The sequence below is a fragment of the Belonocnema kinseyi genome, chromosome 5, assembly GCF_010883055.1.
Source record: "Belonocnema kinseyi isolate 2016_QV_RU_SX_M_011 chromosome 5, B_treatae_v1, whole genome shotgun sequence".
Lineage (NCBI taxonomy): Eukaryota > Metazoa > Arthropoda > Insecta > Hymenoptera > Cynipidae > Belonocnema > Belonocnema kinseyi.
Genome location: NC_046661.1, coordinates 118,573,795 through 118,598,932, shown reverse-complemented (window position 1 = coordinate 118,598,932; position 25,138 = coordinate 118,573,795). Strand labels below are relative to the sequence as shown.

At 23.9% G+C, this 25,138-nt stretch overlaps 2 protein-coding genes across 3 annotated transcripts; both read right to left on the bottom strand.

Moving 5' to 3' along the window:
- Positions 1 to 3,694: 3,694 nt before the first annotated feature.
- On the bottom strand, positions 3,695 to 24,302 carry LOC117173303 (molybdopterin synthase catalytic subunit). 2 transcript variants are annotated; one of them, XM_033361790.1, is made up of 8 exons: positions 24,184 to 24,302; positions 21,532 to 21,678; positions 14,413 to 14,716; positions 9,600 to 9,834; positions 9,425 to 9,510; positions 9,128 to 9,366; positions 4,918 to 4,971; positions 3,695 to 3,809 (listed from the first exon to the last, which is right to left on the bottom strand). In XM_033361790.1, exons 2-8 carry the CDS (start codon positions 21,670 to 21,672, stop codon positions 3,738 to 3,740), a joined length of 1,131 nt encoding a protein of 376 aa, XP_033217681.1. In that variant the 5' UTR covers positions 21,673 to 21,678; positions 24,184 to 24,302; the 3' UTR covers positions 3,695 to 3,737. The 2 variants fall into 2 exon arrangements, with proteins under 2 accessions (XP_033217681.1, XP_033217682.1); XM_033361791.1 differs by having other exon boundaries at positions 9,600 to 9,831.
- On the bottom strand, positions 24,158 to 24,521 carry LOC117173855 (molybdopterin synthase sulfur carrier subunit). The gene has a single exon (XM_033362502.1). The coding sequence runs from the start codon at positions 24,443 to 24,445 to the stop codon at positions 24,158 to 24,160; it is 288 nt and encodes a 95-aa protein (XP_033218393.1). The 5' UTR covers positions 24,446 to 24,521.
- Between the last annotated feature and the right edge of the window lie 617 nt (positions 24,522 to 25,138).

Sequence of the window (25,138 nt, the reverse complement as noted above, 5' to 3'; positions counted from 1 at the left end):
GAAAACTTTGTGAATTTCTTTTAAATCTTTATAAAATCTTTGAAGTATTTTTGAAATGCTTCTTTAATCTTTGTTCGAGAAATATTTTCTGTTTGTTCGAAATTATTAAAAACTTTTCAAATCTTCTCAAATTTGTTGAAACCTTTTGAAATCATAAAAATCTTTTAAATGCTTTGAAATATGGTATACTGATTCCTTGTTGGAACCTTTGAAATTCTTGAAATGTTTTGAAATCCATAAGAATTCTTTAAAATATTTTCGAAATCTTTCGGTAATCTTTTTTAATCGTTTGAAATCTTGTCAAAAAATTTTAAATCGTTTAAAATCTTTGAAATGATTTGACATCCTTGAAATCTGATGTACTGCACCCTTGTTGAAATCTTTGAAATTCTCGTATTGTTTTGAAATCTTTATGAATATTTTATGAAATCTTTTGACATCTCCTAAACAAATTTTGAAGTTATTTAAAATCTTTGAAATGTTTTGAAATCATTAAAATCTTTTGAAAGTTTTAAAATCTTTGTGCAATGTTCGAAATCTTTGCGAAATGTTCGAAATCTTTGTGAATTCGTTGGAATTATTAAAATTATTACAAATCTTAGTGAAATCTTTTGATATCTCCTAAGAAAATGTGAATTTGTTTAAAATCTTAGAAATTTTTTGAAATCTTAGAAATGTGGTTTAATTTACCCTTTTTAAAATCTTTGTGAAATGTTCGAAATCTTTGTGAAATGTTCCAAATCTTTATGAAATGTTCGAAATCTTTGGGCATTTTTTGTGAAAACTTTTTAATCTGGTGTACACGCCTTTTTTGAATGTTTGAAATCCTTGAAATCTTTGTGAAATATTTTGAAATTTTTATGAAATCTTTTTTGAATCTTTGTTTGAAAAATCTTCTGTATTCGTTGAAGTCATTGCATTATTTGAAATATTTTTAAATCTTTTAAAATGTTTTAAAACCTCTTGAAATCGTTTCAAATTTTCGAAAGCTTTTAAATCAGGTGTACTGTACCCTTTTTCAAATCTTTGAAATCCTTTAAATTTTTAAAATTTTAAAATGTTTGTAAAATTGCTTTGAAATTTTTATTGAAATCTGGAGTGCGCGACTTTTTTAAATCGTTAACATCCGTGAAATCTTTATGAAATGTTAAAGATATTAAAAATATTTTGAAATGTTTCATATATTTTGAAATCTTTACAAATACTTTTAACCTTTGGAAATCGGTTGTACACTCAAAAACCGAGTGGGCAACCCCTCGAAAAATCGGTTGTATGGCCATGGCTTATTCTAATTCTGAAAATGAATTAACATCGAAATTTTAAACTAATAATTTTTATAATTTTTAAGTTGAACACCTCAACAAAAAGTGCCTTAAAATATCTTTATTTATTCTGTAATAAACAAAAGATCAATTATATCTTGACAAATGAAAATTTTTTCAGCAGCAACATTTTTTCTAAACGAGATGTTTCTTTTATAATATACTAAAAGATTTTAATTACGCTTTGCATTTCGATCAAATTACTGTTTTAAAAGAAAGAAAAAAAAGAATAATTAAAATACAAGGTTTTCGGGGAAAAAACAAGGAGATTTCCAGGTTTTCAAGGTTTAAACAAAATGCAAGGAGAGTTCCAGGTTTTCAAGGTTTTCAAGGTCACTAGACATCCTGTTTAAACATTTTAATTTAATGTTTGATTTTTTTCAATTTTTAGTAGAAGGAAACAGTAAAATTTTCAATTATTGTAATTTTAATATTAAAAGCCACACAGTCCCCAGGGGATAAAATACAGGGATCAAAGGGTACTTCTGATCCCACTCATACGATATTTTCTTAGCGCTCAAAAGGTGATAAATTCATAAGATTTCGAAACAATTCAAGCTTAATTCAAATGAGTTCAAATGAATTGGAAATTTTTATTTAATCAAAGTAATTCCATTGTTTTCCGTAAAACTGAAATTAATTTATAAGATTTTCATGTAAACAAGAAGAATTCGATGCAGTTCATAAAAAGCCAGGATGAATTAAAAAAAAATGCAAATAAATTGAAAACAATTTAAATATGTGAAAAAACTTCATTGAATTCAGTAACTTTAAAATGAGTTTAGAAAAATGTAAGGGCAATCAAAAGAATTGTATGAAATTCCTAAGAATTCCAGGTAAGGTTAAAGGATTTTAGGTCCAATTAAATAAAAACTTTAAAAAAAAATTTTAATCATTGAATTAAGTAGAATCGAGTAAATTAAAAAATTCAAGAGAATTTAAAAGAATTCCTAGTAAATTAATAAGACTTCAGGGTGAATATTAACAAATAATTTCAAAACTCTTTAAATCCTTGAGACCTAACTAATTTCTTATCAAAACAGTGTCTGACTCCAAAAAATTCAATTTAAGTTCAAAATACCTCAAATGAATGGGAAAAAATGTTTAAAATCGAAAAAATCCATGTAATTCAGTAAAATATCAAACTAAATTTAAAAAACAATCAAGAGAATGTTAACACATTCGAAAATATGAAAAAATGCATCGAATTGAATAAGTTTGGGTTGTTGTTAGAGATTGAAGAGAATTTAAAAGCATTTGATGAAATGTGAATTTAACGAAAAAAATTTTTTTAATCCATTCAATTGCGTAGAATTGAGTGAATTTAGAATAATTAAAAAGGATTCAAAAGAATTCTGTGTAGAATAATAATCTTTCATGTCGAATTCCAAATAAATTTCAAAAATAATTTGAAAATCTCTTTAAATGTTTAAAACCCTTATAATCTTGTAAAATATTTCCGCCTTTAAAATCTTCTTCAAGCTATTGAAATAAATAATAAATTTCTGGGAATCGTTTAAAATTCTTTTCTATCTTTTGAAATCCCTTAAAACTTTTTAAAGTTCTTGAAAATGCCTCAAATATTTCAAATCTTTTGCAAACATTAAAAAATGCTTCGTGAATAAATTCTTTCAATTCATTAAAATTTAAACGCCTTAAAATCACTTCAAATTAATTAAATTAACAAAAAACTCCTTGAAATCTTTTAAAATTTCCTAAAATAATTCAAATTAGAACTATTGAAAATGCCTATAAAGTTTGAAAAATTTTTGAAATAAGATTATTGAAATCCATTCAAAATATATCGGAATCTTTAAAAATACCCTGATATATTTAAAAAAAAATTCAAGACAATTCTCGAAATAGGTATAGACCTGAATTGAATAGTGATTAACCCATGAGTTAATTTTTTGAAAAAAAGTACCTAATGTGATATTTTCATTTAAGAAGCTTTGATTTTTTTTACAAATTTAAACTTTAATTTATATACATTTTTTGGGACGAAACGTTTTATCAAAATTTTCAAATTCTCTGCATATGACTTAAAATAACTATTAAAAGTTCAAGTGTTTTCAGCATTTATTTCGGTTTTTAACAATAAACTTTAAAATGTAGACTTGTATGAACATTAAAAAATTATTATCACAAAGTCTCATTAACCTAATTCTTTTTAAAATGACTGAATTCGTTTTTAGGATTATAATATAAACTTAAAATTGTGACTGTATCAATCAGAAAACGCGTGATTGCAGAAAAAATTACCTTATTTTAATACTATAAAAAAATAATTTATTCTTTTCATATCTTAATTATTTCTTTATACAAGCACAAGCAATAACAGTGCGTTTTATTCTAATATATAAAAATAAAACCTAAGTAATTATGTACAATTTTAGAGAAAAAGTGCGACTGCATTCATTTGATCTTCTTAGCATACCTATCTTCCAGTTCGTGAAGCTTCGTATCAAGCTCAGCCGTCAAAAACGTCTGCAAAAAGAAAAATTTAAATTTTTATTTATTTATTAACTAGTTTGCGTCTTCCAAAATTAAAAAAAAAGAAATAAATAAAAGAAAAAAAATTTTCCCTCCTTCTGGCCATAAATAAAATAGAGGAAAGAAAAATGAGATAATTCCAAATCCCCTTTCTTCTCTTTTTTATTTCTTTCGTCTTTTTTCCATCATTATCAAATCACAATAAAAAATATTTGTAAAAATAATCACCAACGTTTCGGCACTCATACAGTACCCTTATCAAGGCAAAGAAAATTATTTAAGAAAATAAAAATTAAACTAAATTAAAAAATTAAAAGAAAATTAAATTAAAATTAAATTAAAATTAAATTAAAATTAAATAAGATTAAATAAGCATAAAATTAAAGTAGAAATAGTAGTCTGCAGGCACAGGCAGTGCTCCTGTGCATGCCGACTAAAACTTTTATTTTCATTCTATTTTTATTTTATTTTAATTTAATTTTTGTTTTAATTTAAATTTTTATTTTCTTATATAATTTTCTTTGCCTTGATAAGGGTGCTGTATGAGTGCCGGAACGTTGGTGATTATTTTTACAAATGTTTTTTATTGTGATTTGATAATGATGGAAAAAAAGACAAAAGAAATTAAAAAAATACGGAAGAGGATTTGGAATTTTCTCATTTTTCTTTCCTCCTTTTTATTTCTTGCCAGAAGGAGGGAACATTTTTTTCTTTTATTTTTTAGGAAGAAGAAGTTTTTTGTCTTTTTCAGATTGCAATGGGAACATTTTGTGCTGCTTGTGCAAATTTGATCGTTAGATTCTTTGTTTTATTCTAAGGAAAGGAAAGTTTTAATGCCTCATTTTAAAATTTAAAATTTGAACGCTTTTCAATCAGATTTTAAAAATATCAAAATTTAATATAATTTAATTCAAACTCCAGACAAAATAAAATCATTTCAAATCTAAAAATATGGGTTAGTCTAAACTTGAGAATTAATTCCAAGATTAAAAATGGCTACACGAAGCTGAAAAAGTACGCTAAAGGAAACGCCAATTAAGTAAATTAAGAGTTTTTATTTAAATCTTGAAAAACCATATAGAACATAAAATAAAATACATACCCGCTTTCTATCTGGCCTAAATATTTTATTCAAACTTTCATTATGTTCACCCACCTGAAAGAAATATTAGAAAAAAAACGGCTTAATTTATCTGATCCAATAACATTTAAAAATCATTGTTAATAATTAGGTGAAAATAAAAAAATCAGAAATACTTTTAATTAAAAAAATAAACAAAAAAAAATAAAAAAAAATAAATTAAACTTTTAATTTAAAGCATTTTTTTACAATATGTGTAAAAATAATAATTTGCGAGATGATGAAGTACGCTCTTAGTTGAAATAAATAATTCAACGTATTTAATGATTATCTTTTGACATAAACCATTTAAACTATATTTTAAGTCAAAATATTTTATATATACTTATTTTTCGAAATAAAAAACGCCCTAATTACCCTAATAATGATTATTTTCGTCATATTTTTACTTTGGGCATTAATTATATAAATTAATGTCAATAACACATCAATTAGTTTTCGTTTTTTGTGCTTATTTAGGAAAATTATATATTTATACATCATTTTGCATGTGGCAAAACATTATAATAAAAGTAAAATATTGCTTTATTAAAAGACACTTAAATTTTTTTAAATAACGATAATATAGAAAAATTAGGGACTTTTTAAAATAAAGTTTTGAGTTAACCCTGATATAATTTTTTCCTTAGTAATTTAATTTCCTTTTTTTTGCAGTTTCTTCCTCCTGAAAATTATCATTTTACTTCTAAATTTTATTATTTGCTAGAAAAGTCCAAAATTTTGTTGAAAAGTCATGCTTTTTGGTTGGAAATTCAACTGTTTTGTTGAAAATTCGTCTTTTTGGTTAGAAAATTCCACTATTTCAATAGAAAATTTACTTTTTGATTGAAATTCATATTTTGGTGTTGAGTAATCAACTGAAATATTTTTGAAAAAAAAATTAAACTATTTTTTTTTAAATTTTAAAATTCAACAATTTTATTAAAGAGTCATCCTTTTTGGTTGAAAATTCAACTGCTTTGTTGGAAAATTCATCTTTATGTGTCGAAAATTGAAGTATCTACGTAAGAAGTTTACTTTTCATTTAAAATTTATATTTTGATGTAGAAAAGTCAAATTGAAATATTATTTGGACGAAAATTCTATTTTTTTTTTAAATTTGTCTTTTTACGGAAACAATTCATCTATTTTGGTGTAAATTACATCATTCTTCGATAAAAATGTAAGGGTCCGGTTGAAAATTAAACAATTTTGTTAAAAAGACATTCTTTTGGTTGAAAATTCAACTTTTTTCGAAAATTTACTTCTTATTTAAAATGGATATGTTGAAAAGTCAAACTGAAATATTTTTTGGATGAAAAATCAACTATTTTTACGAAAAATTCTCTTTGATGACACAATCAATCTATTTTTGGTATCGATTGTAGCTTTCTTCAATAAAAATGCAAGTGTTTGGTTGAAAATTGAACAATTTTTTCAAAAAGTAACGCTTTTTGGTTAAAAATGTAACTATTTTGTTCGAAAATTTGGGTTGATACACTTTGTTAAGAAATTTTGTTGCTAAATATCATTCAGTTTAGAATGCACATTTCCAAAATCGTTCACTTTGTCAAATTTTAAATTTTGGATTTTAATTGTTAAGTAAATATTTTATTTTAAGGAACTTTAAAATGCAGTTTTAAAGACTGAAACCATTAGAAATTATTATTGTTTAAAAACGAAGATTTTAGACAAAAAAACATTTTTAGCTGATCAACTGTGAATATAAATTAATAATGACATTTAAAACTGAATTGATCTTTAAGATTTAAATAGTAAATAATAATTAATTTTACAAGACGATTCGAAATCAGTTCGGAATTTTAGAATTTCCAGTTTCTAACGTTAAAAATTATGTAAACTATTTTAATTGGAAATTCTTATTAGTTAAACAAATGTAAACGTCTTATTGACACTTTATAAACTCTTTTTAATTTTAAAATAACCTTAAAATAATATATTTATAACTAAAAGCTTTTATTAAATTTCACATATTATTTTAGTCTAAAATATTCAATTTTTAAACGATTCAATTTGAATTTTTTTTATTTGAGAAAAATAAGAATGACTTATTATTTACAAATATCTGACTGTTTATTTAAAATCAGTAATTATAGTAAAATATTACAAATTAATTTTTGAACGTTAGGTTTTAATGGTTCTATTTGAAAAAAATTCATTTGCAAGTCAAACTGTTGAACGTCGATGTATAAATAGCAATTGAACACATATTATTCTATACAAAATTCAAAGGAGTTGAAGAAATAATTAGAAATTTTGGCAGATTTCGTACAACAAATTTCAAATATTTTTGAATGGCTTCAGAAGATTAAAAAACATTTCCTATGAAAATTAATAATTATTTTTTATTTTGAAAAGATAATTTTGTGTGATTATTCAAAGCATTTTAGAAAGATTTATAAAATTATTAAAAATGAATGCGGAAGATTTTAAGGAAATTTGTTTAATTTGGCAGAACTAACAAAAACATTTAGAAAAAATTGGATTCATTTTAAAAGATGTTTAGAAGTTCTGAAATAATTTCGGAAATAATAAAAAAATTTGAAAAAAAATGTAAACATGCAGTTGTTTCAAGATTTTCAAATAAAATTTAGAAACATTTGAAGGATTTTTTAACAATTTAAAATTTAAATAATTTAACTTTTAATTTAAGAATTGTTCAGTTTATAAAAAAATATAATCTTTCCATTTTTAAAGTTTCTGGCTTAAAATTGCTTTATATTATATAATTTTGAAAATTTTTTAATTCATTGATTAAATCTTCAATTTAGACTTTAGATAATTGAAAATGGTAACGTGAATTTATATTTTTAGAACTGAATCTGAATCTTTGAATTCTCCAATTTATTAAATTTTTAATTTGTTTAACTGGATTTAATAAAAAATGGTTCAGTTTAAATGTGTTAGCAGCTTCGATTTTATACGTATAAATTATTGAGCATTTGAATCAGATTTGAATACAAAATTATTGAATTCAAAAACTAACTTCAATTTTCAAAGTATCAAATTCAAGAGTTCCACTTTGAGGGCTTTCATTTGCACCTCAGTTTTAATTAATTCAAATGGAAAAATTGTTAGTTTTAGAGTTAGATTTTTTAAATTTCATTGACCATGAAAAATGTTTGCAAACCGGGAAAAACGGAAAATGACCTGGAATTTTTTTCTTGGATTAAAACGGCCACCCTAAATCGTCTATTATTCGTATTCTTCACATCATCTAAATAAAATTAGTCGCTACATACATTAATTAAAGTTTATTTAAACTTAAATGCATTGAAACTTACATGAAATAATTGTTTTTTTTAAACCTATTTGACAATAATGTATTTTTTACTTTATAAGATGGAAATTCTATTTGATACTTTTTGTTTTTTTTTATAAAGATTTGTTTTTATTATTCAATAATTGTTTTATAGTTTACACAACAACCGTAAAAACACTTTTATGCAAAAATTAATGTACAATTTGAAAATTGTACCTACTCTTTCTCGTTCCAGTTTTCGGCACCAGGTGGTGAAATGGTAGACCGCCCTTTCCAATATGAACATTGTTTTTTGGCTTGAAGGTTTAAGTTTAGATCAACTTTTTTTTTCTTTCATGACTGGAAAATCTTTATTTGTTAAAAACTCGTCTTCTTGGTTCTAAACCTCATTTAAAAAAATAAAATTTAATCTTCACTGGTTGAAATAACAACTATTAAACTTTTTTTTGAAAGACGAACTTTTAGATTAAAAATTCACTTATTTTGTTAAAAAGTAATCTTTTATAAAATAAAAAAAATATAAAAAGATCGTATAAAATCCTAAAAGATCCTAAAAAAGATCCTTCTATAAAAAAGATCCTATGGTAAAAATATCACAAAAGACTAAAATGCTGGTTTTTGATTTATAAACATATATAAAATGTATAAATCTTTACCTCCAAAGCATGTATTATCCTAAATACAAAAAAATCCAGTATTTAATCGAATTGATTTTGAAACGGATATTATTGGAGAAAATAAGCCTAATAAAACCTTCTGAGAACGGAAATTGTTTCTCCAAGCACAAGCGTATATTGTTAGATAATATTATATAGAACATATCATCAACTTTTTGATTTTCACCCTAATATTCTCATCTCTTCGATTACTTAGAATATTCCAGTAATTAGAATTAAAATTCCTTCTCACCCAAAAGTCTCTATACTCTGGAGAAAGGCTTTCCAACTGTAAGACTCGATCCTCAATGATTTTAAGTCTTTCGTATATATCTCGAGGCACGGGTTTATTGATTCCTAAAAGTTTTTCGCTGCTTGACAAGCGTTCTTCCAGTGCTGGCGGATAATTACAGGACTGATCCGTTGTCTTCGTTTTCTCTAAAGTAGATGGAACGGTTGTCTGTGGACCCCACGGATTCAATACTCTGTGAACTGGAAATAAAAGAAATGAAAATTCAAGTCAAAGAGAATCTCGAGAGTATTCAAGTACCTTTCATATGACTCTTGGAGTCCTTATGTCTCGTAAGAATAGCATCCACTCGAGCACAAGACTCTATTGTTTCATCTGCTCCACTTCTGCAATTAAATAATTATTAAACTAATCTAATAATATTGTTGGGAAACAGTCTGTGTTACAAAGAATTAAATTATTAATAATCACTGACCCATGGAAACAAAATTCCTGTACATTCACAAGATTAACTTGCTCGCGTTTTCTCGAAATAAAAGCTTGAATTCGACGATTCAGTTCTTCCGAATCCGCTCTCACTTGCACAATGCTGGGATCAATGATCACATGAGATTTTCCATCCGAAAAATTGTCGTCCTCATCCTCCGAAGGGACTTCGATTTTCACTTTTTCTTGGAAACGGTTTTCCTCACTCCGCAACGATCCACCTGCTTAATAAAGTAATTTTCAATCATTTAAGAGATTAGGAGACATAATAGGAATAAGTAGACAATAAAGTTTTTTAAAAAGTTTTATTATAAGCCAAATATAAACAGAGAACATATTTTAACAGCTTTAACAAAAGATCCTCCAGTAAAAAATATTTATAAGCCACCTACTCCACCTTAATGTACGTAATTTATGGTTTCCTGAAATAATAAGATATTGCACTAAAAACTAATGGAAACTTTTTTGCATTTAAATTAATAAATGCTTTGCATATAAAGAATTGAACATATAAATATTTATGCATATATTATAAATATTTACGAAAGATTTATACAACTTTCAGAGACAGTAAATTAAGCAATTTATAACTTTAGGACTTATTTCGTCTCTAATACAAATAGAATATCGTTGATTTATAAGTAATTTCATTTCATTTTTTTTTTCATTTTGTCAAATTTCACTATCAAAAAATTCCCTGATTTTTCCACGGTCAATTTTTTATTTTCCCTGACCACTAATATTCAAATCCCAGCATTTTATTCTTTTAATACTGTTAACTATAAACGGAATAAAATAGCTTTCAGATAAAAATGTTTCATTAATTTATTTTGAACAAAATTTACGTTTCTATCATAAAGCATGCATTTATAAAAATCCTTAAATTTTCAAACTAAAAAGATAATTTCTCAACAACAACAAAAGTGTAATAGTTGATATTTAAACCAGAAAAGATAAAACTTCATTCTGAAAAACGAATTTTAAAATAAAAAATACGAATTTTCTACAAATAAATATTTTTTTAGTCTTAAAAGAATTATTTATCTAAACTGTTGAACTTTCCCTCTTTTCTGTACAGGCATTGCATTTTTTCACATAAAAATTTGAATTTTCAGCACAAAATTAATGTTAAATTTTCAATAAAACAGATAAACCTTCATTCAAAAAAATAAGTTTTTAATAAAGTATTTCAACTTTTACACACGCAGTTGAATTTTCAACTAAAAATATGAATCTTCAACAAAAAAATAATTCCTCAACAAAGTCGATCAACCAACATTTTCAAACAAAATAGTGATCTTAGAAAGATGAAATCTCTACTAAAATAGATGAATTTTTTAAATCAGAAAAACACATTTTTAAAAATAGTTGAATTTTCATAAAAAAAAGAGTTCAGTTTAACTTTTCAAAATCAAAATATGAGTTTTAAACAACAAGTAAATTTTTGTACGAATATACTTCAATTTTCAACCCAAAAAGAATGACTTTTTAACAAAATTGTTAAATTTTTAAACGAACACTTGCATTTTCATCAAAGAAAGATGCTATTTTTACTAAAATAGATTAATTTTTTACTTAAAAATACAAATTAAAACAAGAATTTAATTTTTTTACTAAAAATATGCACGTAATTTCTCAACATCTAAATACGAATTTTAAACGAGATGAAAATTTTCTACGAAGATACTTCAATTTTTCACCCAAAAAGATGATTTTTCAACAAAACAGTTGAATTTTCAACCTTAAAAGAATATTTCTTAAGAAAAAAGTTTAATAATTGATATTTGAACCAGAAAAGATGAAATTTCATTAAAAAATTAATTTGAACACCAAAACAACGAATTTTCAACTAATAAGCATTGAATTTTCCACAAGAAAATGTGAATTTGCTGTAAAAAAATAATATTCAAAAAAATAGTTAATTTTCAACCAAACAGATAAAGCTTTATTTAAAAAAATAAGTTTTTAATAAAGTAGTTCAACTTTTACACACGCAGTTGAATTTTCAATTAATAAACAAAATGTTTAACAAAATAGTTAAACTTTCAACCAGAGACGAATTTTCAGCTAAAAATATGAATCTTCAACAAAAAATAATTTCTCAACAAAGTGGATCAACCAATATTTTCAAACAAAATAGTGATCTTAGAATGGTAAAATCTCTACTAAAATAGATGAATTTTTTAATCAGAAAAACACATTTTTTTAAATAGTTAACTTTTCATAAAAAAGAGTTTAGTTTGACTTTTCAAAATCAAAATACGAGTTTCAAACAAGAAGTAAATTTTTGTACGAATGTAGTTCAATTTTCAAACCCAAAAAGGATGACTTTTGAACAAAACTGTTGCACTTTTAATCAAAAACATGCATTTTTATGGAAGGAAGATGCAATTTTTACTAAAATAGAATAATTTTTAAATTTGTAACAAATTTATTTTTTAACAAAAAATATTCAAGTAATTTCTCAACTTCTATATACGAGTTTTAAACGAGAAGTAAATTTTCTATGAACATAGTTTAATTTTCTACACAAAAAGATGAAATTTCAACAAAAAAGTTGAATTTTCCACCACCAAGGATGATTTTTTAAACTAAATTTTTGAATTTTCAACCAATTACGTGCACTTTTATAGAAGGAAGATGCAATTTTTACTAAAATAGAATAGTTTTTTATTTAAAGACAAAAATAAAATAAAAAAACAGTTGAATTTTCATCCAAAAAGGATTTCACTCTGACTTTTCAACATCAAAATACGAGTTTTAAAGAAAAAGTAAATATTCTACGGAGATACTTGAATTTTCAACCTTAAAAGAATATTTCTCAAGAAAAAAGTATTTTTCTATACAAAAATTGAATTTTCAACCAGAAAATATAATTTTTCAGCAAACAACATTAATTTCCAACAAAATAGTTCAATTCTCAACCAAAGAGATTTAAAAAAAATCAGTTTTTAACAAACTAGTTCAACTTTTAACTCAAGGAAAGAAGATTAATTTTCAACCAACAGTTTCATTTTTATGAGTTTTAAACAAGAAGTAAATTTTCTACGAAAATACTTGATTTTGTAAACCGGAAAGAGGAAGTTTCAACAAAACAGCTGAATTTTGAACTAAAAAGCATGACAATAACAAAATTGTTGAATTTTCAACCTAAGCCTTGCATTTTTTTATCCAGAAAAGATGCAATTTCTACTAAAATAAATTAATTTTTTAATTAAGAAGAAAAATTTTAAAAACAAGGTTGAATTTTCATCTAAAAAATATTTCAGTTGAACTTTTTACAACAAAATATAAGTTATAAATACAAAGCAGATTTTTTTTACGAAGATACTTGAATTTTCAACACAAAAATACGAATTTTCAAGAAAACCGTTGCAATTTCAATCAAAAAGTTGTATTTTTTCCCAAGAAAGATGCAATTTTTACTAAAATAGATGAATTTTTTAAATTAAAGAGACAAATTAAAAAAAAAGTTGAATTTTCATCTAAAAAAGATTTTAGTTTTACTTTTTACATAAAAACTTGAGTTTTAAATAAAACACAGATTTTTTTTTACGAAGGTACTTGAATTTTCAAAACAAAAATAGGAATTTTCAACAAAACTGTTACAATTTCAACCAAAAAGTTGTATTTTTTCCCAAGAAAGATGCAATTTCTACTAAAATAGGTGAATTTTTAAAATTGAAAAGACAAATTAAAAAACAGTTGAATTTTCATGTATAAAAGATTTTAGTTTGGCTTTTAACATCAAAACATGAGTTTTAAATAAAAAGCAGATTTTTTTACTAAGATACTCGAGTTTCCAACACAGAAATACGAATTTTCAACAAAACCGTTACAATTATAACCAAAAAGGATGACTTTAAAACAAAAAATAGTTTTTCAACCAAACAGTTGCATTTTTGCCCAAAAGAGATGCAATTTCTACTAAAATAGACGAATTTTTAAATTAAAAAGACAAATTAAAAAAAAATAGTTGAATTTCCGTCTAATAAAGATTGAACTTAGACTGTTTAACATGAAAATATGAGTTTTAAATAAAAAGTACATTTTTAACGAAGATACTTGAATTTTCAACTGAAAAAAACCAGAATTTATATTTAAGACCAGAATTAGATTAAAATCCAAATTGAAAATAGCATTTAACGTCCAATAATCAAATTGATGTAAACTTGCAAGAGTACTGTACGAGTACCGAAAAGTTGGTAATGCAATTTTATTTATATATTTTTATTTTCAATGTTATTTTATTGTAATTTGATGATAATAAGAATAAAAAAGACGAAAGAAAGAAAAATATAAGGAAGCGGATGTGGTTGGCTGCCTTCTCATTTTTCTTTCCTCTTTTTTATTTTTGTCCGAAAATTAATTCTTATTTATTTAAATTTTTTTTCAAATTTTTCAGATTAAAATAGGATTTTTTGTTTGTTCGTTGTGACCCAAATTTGGTAGTTGGATACTTGTTTTTGTAAGAAGAGTTTACATCTATAATCTTTTATAAACAGAATAAATCAATTTTAAATTAAAATTTAAAAAATGGTTCTTCTCGACAGTTATTTACAGTTATAGAAACACCCTGATTTCTACAAGACTTTTTCTTAATCCCTTACTTTTCTCTGCCAAATAAACTTATTATAAAATACTGTCGTGCTTCATTTATTTATTATGTCTACTTTAACCTAATAAAACTATTGAATTCATCTAAATAGATTGTAAACATATAAAGTAGAAAAGAGTGTTAGCATAATGAAATTTTATAGAAAATAGAATTGTTTTTTTTTTAAGTAGTGAATTTCATTTACAGGAAGACCAGGAGCATTCCTTGTTTTCTTTCCATTGGGGTTCCTCCTTTGCATAAATTTCCTTCTTCCAGATTGGAACCGAGGCTTTAAGCATATCAATTGCATTGTTCACAGCTTCGAGGGATTCTTTTCTGTGAGCGGAAGAAATGGCAATAACCACGCTTACTTCGGAAACTGGAACTTCCCCCAAGCGATGGAATATTGCTATTCGATCGACTTCCCACTGAGAACGCACTTTTGCGCAGAGATTCTTCATCTCCTTTAATGCCATTGGTTCGTAAGCTTCATATTCTAATTTCAGCACCTGAAATACATCGTTTGTAATTTCATCAGTCACAAGTTCATTATTAATTTAAAGCTTTAAGCTTCGCTGATCAGATTGGCCACTATTGTTTTACATTTTCATCTCCCGGCTTTCCACCGATAAATATTCATATAATAAGTAGGATAAGGAAATTTGTATGTCTAATAAAAGAAAATCCAGAGATGCATTTTATTACAGACTGACAATGAATGCACGCGCGCAAAGCACCTGTTAACGTCTCTGGATTTTCATTTCCTAACATAAATAATATATAAACCATTTAAAAATCAATTATTGAATGAATTTTTAAATATTATGCTTTAATAATTTTTTAGGCAATCATTAAAGTAAACGGACAGTTACGAAAAGTTAACCCACATAAACACAATTTAAAATGGTGAGTTACAACTTTTTGTACAAAAAACCGTTAAAATAAGTGACTCATACATTATTTCATCGATTAGAACCGAAAATACTTTATTAATTTTATAGTTAATTAATTTAAATGGATATGTTTAAACCTACTCAGATCGCCCATTAGTGGGACAAGAATTTTGAGGTATAGCCATGAGTGGGACACAAAATAAGCCAATACTGGGACGAGGAAAATCCAATGGGGTTATTCAAAATAAAATGGTACAAATAACTTCCAATTATAGAATACATTAAAAAGCAAGAATGGATTGTTATAAATCATGAAGAATTTATCTTTCTCTATTTTTAAATAAAATTCAAATGAACATGTTAACATTTTGCTTAACAAAATAACAAGATACAGGGTGACCGTTTTAATCAAAGAACAAAATTCCCGGTCATTTCCCGATTTTTTCCCGTAAAAAATCGAAATATAAAGCTAAACAGTAAAAGTACAAGTAATAAAAATAAAACATAAATAAATCATTCAAAATTGAACTCTTGAATTTTGAACTTATAAAATTGAAGTTTAAACATTTTTCTATTGAATTGCTCAATAATTTACACATATAAACTGGAAAGTACTAACACTTTTCAACTGAATAATTTCAAGTTTAATGAATTTAAACTACAAAATTAAGAATTTTTAACATTCATAAATTATAGAGTTGAAAGATTTAGGCTAAGTTCTAAAAATATAAATCCAGGTTAACATTTTGAATACTCTAAATTAAAGAATCAATCAATTAACATTAAAAATGGTCAAAATTATATTATTCAGTTATTTCAGGTTATTAAATATTTTCAAATTAAAATTTTTTCCACTTAAGAGTTCTTAAATTAGAATTTAAATTTAAATTTAAACATTTTTAATTTTATTTATTTAAAATTGCATTTTAAAATCTTGAGAAATCTAGAAGTAGTTTTAAATTTGTTCAAATTTAGCTTTTAGTTTTGACATTTTTTCAAAACTTCTCAATAACTTTAAAAATTAATTGAATTTGTACTACAAATTTTAGAACATCCTGCGAATTAAAAAAAAATGTCCTTAAAATTTGAATTTCTAAATAACAATTGAACAATTATTATTTTTAGAAACAATTAGAGTAATTTTAAGAAACATTTAGAAGTTTCAAAAAGATTAAAAATTAATTTAGAACTTGAAATGATTTCAAATAATTTTAACGAGGTGTATTTACCGAAAAAATTTGGTTATTCGTAACGAAATTTCAATGCAAATACTCACAACCTAATTTAAAACAAAATGTAGATTTTTGCAGTTTACAAAAAAATAAAAACATTTTCTTTAAATTCCTAGGAAAATCGGAAATGATTCTAGATTTTGAACAATTATTTTACAGGATATTCGAAAAGATTTAAAGAGAACTCCAATATTATTAAAAACGACCCGAAAGAATTTAAGGATTTTTTAAACATTTTTAAGATTTTCTAAAAATTGTAGGAAAAAATTTATTCAATTTAAAATATGTTTAGAAGTTCTGAATTTTTTTCACAAATTTCGTTTAAATTACTTAATATCATTTTAAGTTTTAAATTAATTTTTTTGAATCTTTTCAAAACTTCCGAATATCTCTTAAAATTACTAAAAATTTTCTACAAATAATACGTGTTCAATTATTATTTATACGTCAAAATTAAACAATTTCGCTTACAAATTAATCATTTTATTAAGTAGAACAATAAAAATTGTGATGTTCAAATGTTAAAAGCTTTTCGAAATTTTAACAATATAAAGCTTTCTATGTCAAAAAATTAAGTTTCAAATTCTTTACTTTTAAAGATTTGGCTATAATTTAGTCTTCTTAAATTACAAGTCAAATATTACTAAATATTAAATAATTAACCCTTTTCTTAATCAATTTTTTTTGTAGTTAAATGAGTTAAAAATTGAATAATTTAGACTGAAACAATATTTTTAATTTAATAAAAGCCTTTAATTACGAATCTGGAAATTCTTTAACATTCAACGGATTTAGAATCGTTTTATCAAATAAATTATTGTTCAGTTTTTAATACTTAAAGTACAGATCCATTTTAAAAATTATGTATTTATATTTACAGTTGATAAAATAAAACTGTTTTTTATCAAAAATTTTAAACATCAAACTTTTTAATTGCTTAAGTCTTCAAGACTGCACGTTAAAATTCTTTAAATTAAAAATAAAAATCTACAATAGAGAATTTTTCAGGTAAAAGATTTTCGAATTACGCATCATAAAAAAAATGATATCAAAATTGAAAAAGATATCAATTCAGCTAATTATTTTTGAAACTGTTGAAATCGAACTTTGACAAATTTTTCTTCTGAAAATTTGTAAAATTCATGATCAAGAAATAAATTCACTGTCATTTCCCAGTTTCAGAAAATTCCCGGTCATTTCCCGGTTTCCCGGTCCAGTGGCCACCCTGAAGATATTATTAAATTCAATTAATTAATATTAAAAATATTGTTTATAAGCTTCACGCTTGACATTTAATTAATCATTTATTCTTAAAAAGTAGTTCAAAGTAGTTTAGTGAGACCTCTAATTCTAACAATTTGGATTATTTTTTGGTTAAAAATTGTATTATTTGGTTGACAATTTCATTGAGTGAAAAATCTTTTTGATTAATATTTCAACTATTTTGTTGAAAATTCGTCTTTTCGGTTACAAAATTGATCTTTTTAATGATAAATTTCATATTTTTTAGAAAAATGCAACTATCAGGTTGAAATATTTTGTTCGTTTTTTTAATCAAAAATCTGATTTGGTTGACAAATCATCTCTTTTGGTAGAAATTTGATCTGTTTTTGTTACAAATCGAAATGTTTGGGTGAAAAATCGTTTATTTTTTAAACTAATTTTTTTCAATAAATTTTATTGTTTCTAATTTATAATTAAAACAATTTTTGGTTGAACTATTAGCGATTATATTTTTTTATTAGAATTCATCTTTTTGGTAGAAAATTAGTCTTTTTATTTTAAAAATCAAAAATTTGTTAGAAAATTGAAGTATTAGGTTAAACAAAAAAGGTGAATTCTGATCAAGAAATATAATAGTTGATATTTCAACCCAAAAAATATTTTAATTACAAATTGAAAGCATTTGAATTATATAAAAAAAAACTATTAAAAAAACTGTTAAGGCCTCAATCTAAACAGATTAATTTATAATCACAGTTTCATTTTTTCTCACGAAAGATGAAATTTCCATAAGTAAACAGATAAATTTTAGAACCAAAAAGACGAATTTTCAATCAAATAGTTCAAATATTAATAAAAAACTGATTTTTCAGTCAAGAAATAAAAAAATTTCTAGCAAACTATTGAATTTTTAATTTAAAAATACGAGTTTTAATTTTTTAAATTTATTTAAGAAGTTAAATTGATAATATTAATCTCATTAAAATTTATAATATGTAATATGAAATTTTAATGCATATTTACTAATTTTTATTAAAAAAAGAAACTTATGATATGTAAATAAAAAAGTTATGAATTTTATTCTTAAACATATTAAAAATATGAAAAAACATTACTTATTCTATAAGTGTAGGAAATTTTAATAATCCAAGGCTATAAAAGTTATGCGGAAAGTTTTGAAATACACAAAAATAGCGAATTTGGCAGCAGTTCATTCACAGATTTTGAGTATTTTTCATTATTTTTTACTAAATGTATAACTTGTCAGAACAAAAATAAATAGTGGTAATAAATTCTAAAGAACTTCAAAAATACTAGAAAATTTTTACTTTCATGATTTATGTTGGAATATAAAAGGTACTCAACGATATTTATTATTGTCCCAGTATTGGACGTACTTTTTACTTTGTCCCAGTAATGTTTGGTTTGCCTTAATAAAAAATTAATTTCGAATTAAAAATGTGTGAATTTTAAAATAATATATTGAATGATTTTCGACAATTTAATTAGGAAAAGGAGTTCAATTGTGTAACTTCTAAGTCGAAACGAAATTGAATGATTTCAGATTGAAATTTCAAAAATGGAACAATGTCAAAACGATAAAAATTGAATATTGTACGATTAGAATTATGGAAATTGGATCATTGAAAATGTAAAGGAATTGAAATTGTATGCAGGGTGGCAATTTTAATTAAAGAAAAAAATTCCCAGTCACTTCCCAGTTCGCAAACATTTTTCAGGGACAATAAAATTTTAAAAATCGAACTCTAAAGCTATTAACACTTTTCAACTGGACAATGTTAAATTAAATATAGTTAAACTGCCAAATTAAAAAATTTAAACTATTATAAATTTAGATTCAGTCCAAAAAATATGAATCCACGTTATCATTTGAAATACTCTAAATTAAAGAATAAATATTAATACATTAAAAAATTTTTAAATTATATGATTTTAAACAAATTTAACCTAAAATCATTGTAAATTGAACGATTACATTTTTTTAATGAACTGAACCTTTTTTAAATTTCTTCAAAAGTTTATTTCGAAATCTTGAAGCATTAAAATGTCGTTTTACATTTTTTAAAATTTTAAATTATTTTTGTTTTTCAACACTTTTAAAAATCTTTTAAAATAATTCGAATTTTTCCTACAGCTTTTTTAATTTCCTGCCAAATTAAAAATATTGCCATGAAATCTTCCGCCTTAATATTTTATAATTTTGTCGATCCTTCTAAATATTTTTTTCAAATCAGACAGTGGACTATTTGCATCGAAATTTTAGTACGAAAAGCCGGATTTTGTCTATACACAGAAATTTCGTTTAAATTAATTGAAATAATTTCAAATTTTAAATTAATTTTGTTTTTTCTCAAAACTTCTAAATATCTCTTTAACTCAATTTTTTAAAAAGAAAAATAGATGTTAATTGTTATTTATACATCAAAATTCAACCATTTAACTTACAAATCATTTTTTTTCAATAGAACAATTTAAAATTGTAACGTTCAAAGTTTAGTTTTCAATACTTTACTTATAATTGCTGATTTTAAATGAACAGTCAAATATTTCGAAATATTATATAATTGCTCTTTTTCTAATTAAAAAATGTCAAATTGAATGGTTTGAACACGGAATATTGTAGAATGCAATAATATTAAAAAATGTTAAAAAGCCTTTGTTTATGAATATATACTATTTTGAAATTATTATAAAATTGAAAATATATAGTTTCAATCGAGCGTTTAACATTTGTTTAAGTAATTAGACTTCCCAATTGAAACAGTTTAATTTTTAATGTTAAAATCTGAAAATTCTGAAATTTATTTATATTTATATAATTAATTTATATTGGCAGTTGATCAACTAAAAATGGGTTTTGTCAGAAATCTTCTATTTTAAACGCTTTAAAATTTTAATTGTTTAAGTGTTTATAACTGCATTTAAAAATTCTTAAAATTAAAATGTACGCTTAAGAATTAAAAATCTAAAATGAAAAATCTTCAAACTGAAAGATTTTTTTTTGGGTATTTTGAGTCATTTTTAATTCAAGGCGAGTAAAATTTGACCAGCTTTCAGTCAAAGATACTGAAATTCTAGAATTTTAAATTGTTACTGCATAACAAAATTATAATTTACCATTAAAGCTGATTAGATCAATTTGTCTAAAATGAAAATTCTAAAATCTAAAATATTCTAAAATATAAAATAAAAAATATATATTTGAAGTGAATTTAAATCGCTTAAGAATCAATAATTTATAATTGTTAATTATAATTTTCAAAATTCAACCAATTCAATTTTATTTGCAAAATGAAAACCTATGAAAGAGAAAAATTAAAAATTTAGCATTCTACATAAAAATTCAGAACTGTCAAATTTTAACCATTTAAAGTTACCGGATTTATTCAATTAGTGATGTTTCAGTTTCAGACAGTTTAATTTTTTATTTTGAACTAAATTTAAAATGCTTAAATTTTCAATCGTTTAATTTTTAACACTTCCTTTGGAATTATTATTAATTCTTGATATTTTCCAATAAAATATTTTTCCATCTACTAAAAATAAGGATAAAAAATCTCCGAAAATAAAAATAAAAAATAATTTGTCAAGAAAAAACTTCTGTTTCAAGGTCAAAAAGTTTAACTGTTTTAGAATTACGAATTCAAAACTATATATAATTTTTTTCACTAAAAACTGTGATTTTTGTAAAAAAAACTGTAATTTTGACCGATCAAATCTGCAGAATTTTAAACATTGCGAGAAATATTGTGAATTTTTAGAGTTTAATTATTCTACAAACTTTGCAAATTGCATAAAAAACAATATTGTGTATGACAATTCATTGCATAATATCAGTTTTAAATTGGTTATTAACTTTTATGAAATTCATGCATGAATTTTATTTTTAGAAAATCGTGTTCAAATATATAATTATGAGTAAATTATTCTTAAAAATTTTTTTTTTAAACTTACACTCTTGCTTCCAAAGTTATCTCGCGTGGTTCCTATAAAAGTGGAAATTGCTCCACTTTTTGGCGACGTTACCAAATCCACTATATCATTTATATTTAATCTGGCATGTTGCAGTTGTACAATATCCTTTGGTTTGTCCATTTTATCCTAAATTCATAAAAATACTTAATTTCACAATTTATATACATTCACATATACATTTTTTACTTTTTGTGGCCTGAACATTACGTAGATATTGCTTTAAATTTTCAGAATATTGACGCTTTTAAATTCTTCAATTCTTTTTCCATCAATGATTTGAATCGACTCCGATGCCTTTTATAAATAAGATATAAAGCTCGTGTTGATATAATAATATTTACAGTACAAAAAACAATTAAAAATTGTATACATTATTTGCAAAATAAAATGAAATTAATACTTTCTCATTATGAGACGATAAACAAAAAAATTAAAATCACCAAAACATGTTTTGAACAGATTTTTCGAAGTTATATATTTATTTATCTAAATTTTATACAAACAATATTTAGATTTAATAACTGACATTATAATATTTAAACTTTAAACAAATAAAAAAGCATAACCTTCAAAAGGATCGTTGCATGATTTACAAAAATGCATGTTTCAATAATAAATTACCAACTATTTACATTAGTGAAAAAGTATGGTTTAACTCATTTATTTCCGAGGAAATTGAAAAACGTAATATTTTTAATATTACGAGGGTTGTTAAATTGCTTCTACCAAACAGGCAAGAAAAGCGAAGGTTGATTTTGATATATCGATTTTAGAATAAAATAAAAAAATAGAGAGTTTACAAAAATTCTAAATGTGAACTCTTTTAAAATGTTTTAAATATATAAACACTACGAGCTTTACGTGTTTTCAAGTTTACATTTATTATCAAACAACTTAAGCTTTAATGCTTGAATTTTGATGATTTCTACTTTGAAGGGTTTTAAATTTTGTAATTAAAAACATTTTTAAACTACAAAAAATTTTTAATTTTTAAACATTAAATTCTTTTAAAGATTAGCATTGAACCAACGAGCTGAATTTTCAAAAAAATAGCTGAATTTAAAGGAAAAATCACAAACTATCAACAAATTGCATACATTTTCAACAAAAAATCGAATAGTTAAAATTTCACTTTAAAAAATTAATTTTCAATAAAAGGAAATCCTATTTTCTACAAGACTATTGAATTTTCAAGCTAAACAGACGAATTCTCTACAAAGCAGTTGAACTTGTTTTAACATGAAGATTCTAATTTTCACCCAAAAATGTAATAGTTGACATTTGAACCAAAAAATATTAAAAATAAAAAAAATGGAATATAATTAAAAAGACGAATTTTCAACAAAATATTTAAATTCTCCACGATAACGGATTAAATTTTAAAAAAATTAACCATGATTGTCAACCAAATACATATATTTTCTATAAAGCAGTAATTTTTAAGCCAAAAGTTCAAAAACCATCTCTTTGGTTGAAACTTGAACTATTTTGTTGAATTTTCGTTTTTTTATTGCATTTAACTTTTTTGATTAAGATTGAAATCTTTTTTTGTTAAAACTTCATCATTTACACTTTTCGTTTTTAACAAAAAATTTATCTTTAAAATGGAAAATTTAACCAGTTTAAAAAAAATTGAAAATAGAATTATTCCTTATATTTTTCATATCAAGTAATACAGGTTTCGTTGAGAATACATTTTTTCGATTTGAAAATTAAACTAGTCTGTAGAAAATTCGTCTTCTTGTGTAAAAATTTAACCATTTTTTAGAAAATTAAAGTATATAATTGAAAAGTAATATTTTTATTAAAAATTCTCATTTTCGGATCGAAAATTCAATTTTTTTATAGAAGATGCGTCTTTTTTGTTCGAAAAATTATATCTTCGTATATACCAAATTTTTTATATAAAAACTACAACTATTAAGTTAAAAATTCGTCCTTTTTCAAAAAATTTTCTTTTTAGCAGTAAATTCAAGAATTTCATTTTAAAAATATTAATTATTACATTATTATTAATTAAACTGAACATGTAACTATTACATTTTTGTTGAAATTTGTATTACTTTTGTTGTTGAAAATTGAACTAATTTGGTAGAAAATGCAACTATTTAGTTAAAAATTAAACTATTTATTTGAAACATTAGATGTGCTTGGTAGAAAATTGACTTTTTTGTTAAAAATACATAGGATCGGGTGGAAAATTTGATAGTTCTGTGGAACATTCATGTATTTTGGTAAAAATTCATCTTTTTGGACAGAAAATTAATCTTAATATTTAAAAATTTATTCATTTTGGTTGAGGATTCGACTGTTATTTTTTAAATTCGTGTTTTTTAGTTTAATTCAACAATAGAAATTGTTTGCATTGAAAATTTAGTTTTTAAACTGAAAGTGTAACTATTCTTAAAATTTGATACTTTTTAGTTTAAAATTTATACATTCATACATGACATGAAATAAGAAATATTAGGTAAAAATAATATATCGTGAAATTTAAGTTTTGAGGTTAGGAAGACGGAATACACTTGCAAGCAAGATAACATGCTTCTCTCTAAAAAGAAGAAAATGATAACTTCCGAAATCATTAACAAGGTGAAACTCTGATTTAAAAATAAAAAGATGAATACGAACCTCCACTTAAAGGTGGAATAACAGCAATTTCGTCTTTTTCCGAGAGGTTAAGTTTCACGTCTTCAGTCACAAAACCTTCGTTAAGAGCCAAAATAAGATTTTCCCGGATGTCTCCCAAGTTAAATTTTTTAACAATCTTATCCCTAAGGCTGTGGTAAGTGATCTCCTTCGGTATCGTTAATTTCGATTCCTTAACACATGATAATTCACGAGCTTTAGCAAAAAATAGAATTTTCACAGACACAACTCCACTTTCGTCCATTATAAATTTCCAATGCACAGCTACTTTGCGCAAGAAACACGATATGATAAAACATTATCTCATCTCAGTTCTCACCCGTATCGGTGGAAAAGGCAACCACACGTTACATAATTCCGGGTCGGCTGATAATTTTGTGTATCATGCGTCAACATGCTGCACCACTGTGCACCACAATATTTCATCCAATTTTTCACTGATTTGATTTATTTTTAACTTATCCGCATGCGTAAGAATCAAAAGTCGAACGCAGTTTTCAGGTTTGCCAACAGAGTGACAAAACGGTGCCAATTTTTAAAAAATTTATAAATTGAGAACAATAACACAGTTTAAATAATATTTTGAACATTGATAAGAATATTTTTTAAATGCATATGAGTTAAATAATAAATAACTGCATGGAAGTTAAGTAAAAGTCTTGTCAACCTTCTCAAGAAAAATATCTGATAATTTCCGAGTTCACCAAACCTTTTGTCGTTTTTCCACAAATTTTGAATTTTTATTGTGATATCATTTTTATGATTAAAACCAAAACTACGTGTCCTATCAAAAGGTGATTCATAACAAATTTGTAGCCCTTTTTCCGATAAACAATCAGTGTTAAATCTTTTTTTTCGTAATTTGTGCTGTTCTTCCGTAAATTGTTATTTTTTTATTTTCAAAGATATTTTTCACGAATAACACAAAAAATACGCG

Coding starts and splice junctions, on each gene's coding strand:
- LOC117173303 (XM_033361790.1), bottom strand. CDS start 21,672: ATGGACAAACCAAAGGATATTGTACAACTGCAACATGCCAGATTAAAT. Junction 9,511..9,599: donor CAGGAATTTTGTTTCCATGG/GTCAGTGATTAT, acceptor ATTTAATTGCAG/AAGTGGAGCAGATGAAACAA. Junction 3,810..4,917: donor TTAGGCCAGATAGAAAGCGG/GTATGTATTTTA, acceptor TTCTTTTTGCAG/ACGTTTTTGACGGCTGAGCT.
- LOC117173855 (XM_033362502.1), bottom strand. CDS start 24,445: ATGGACGAAAGTGGAGTTGTGTCTGTGAAAATTCTATTTTTTGCTAAA.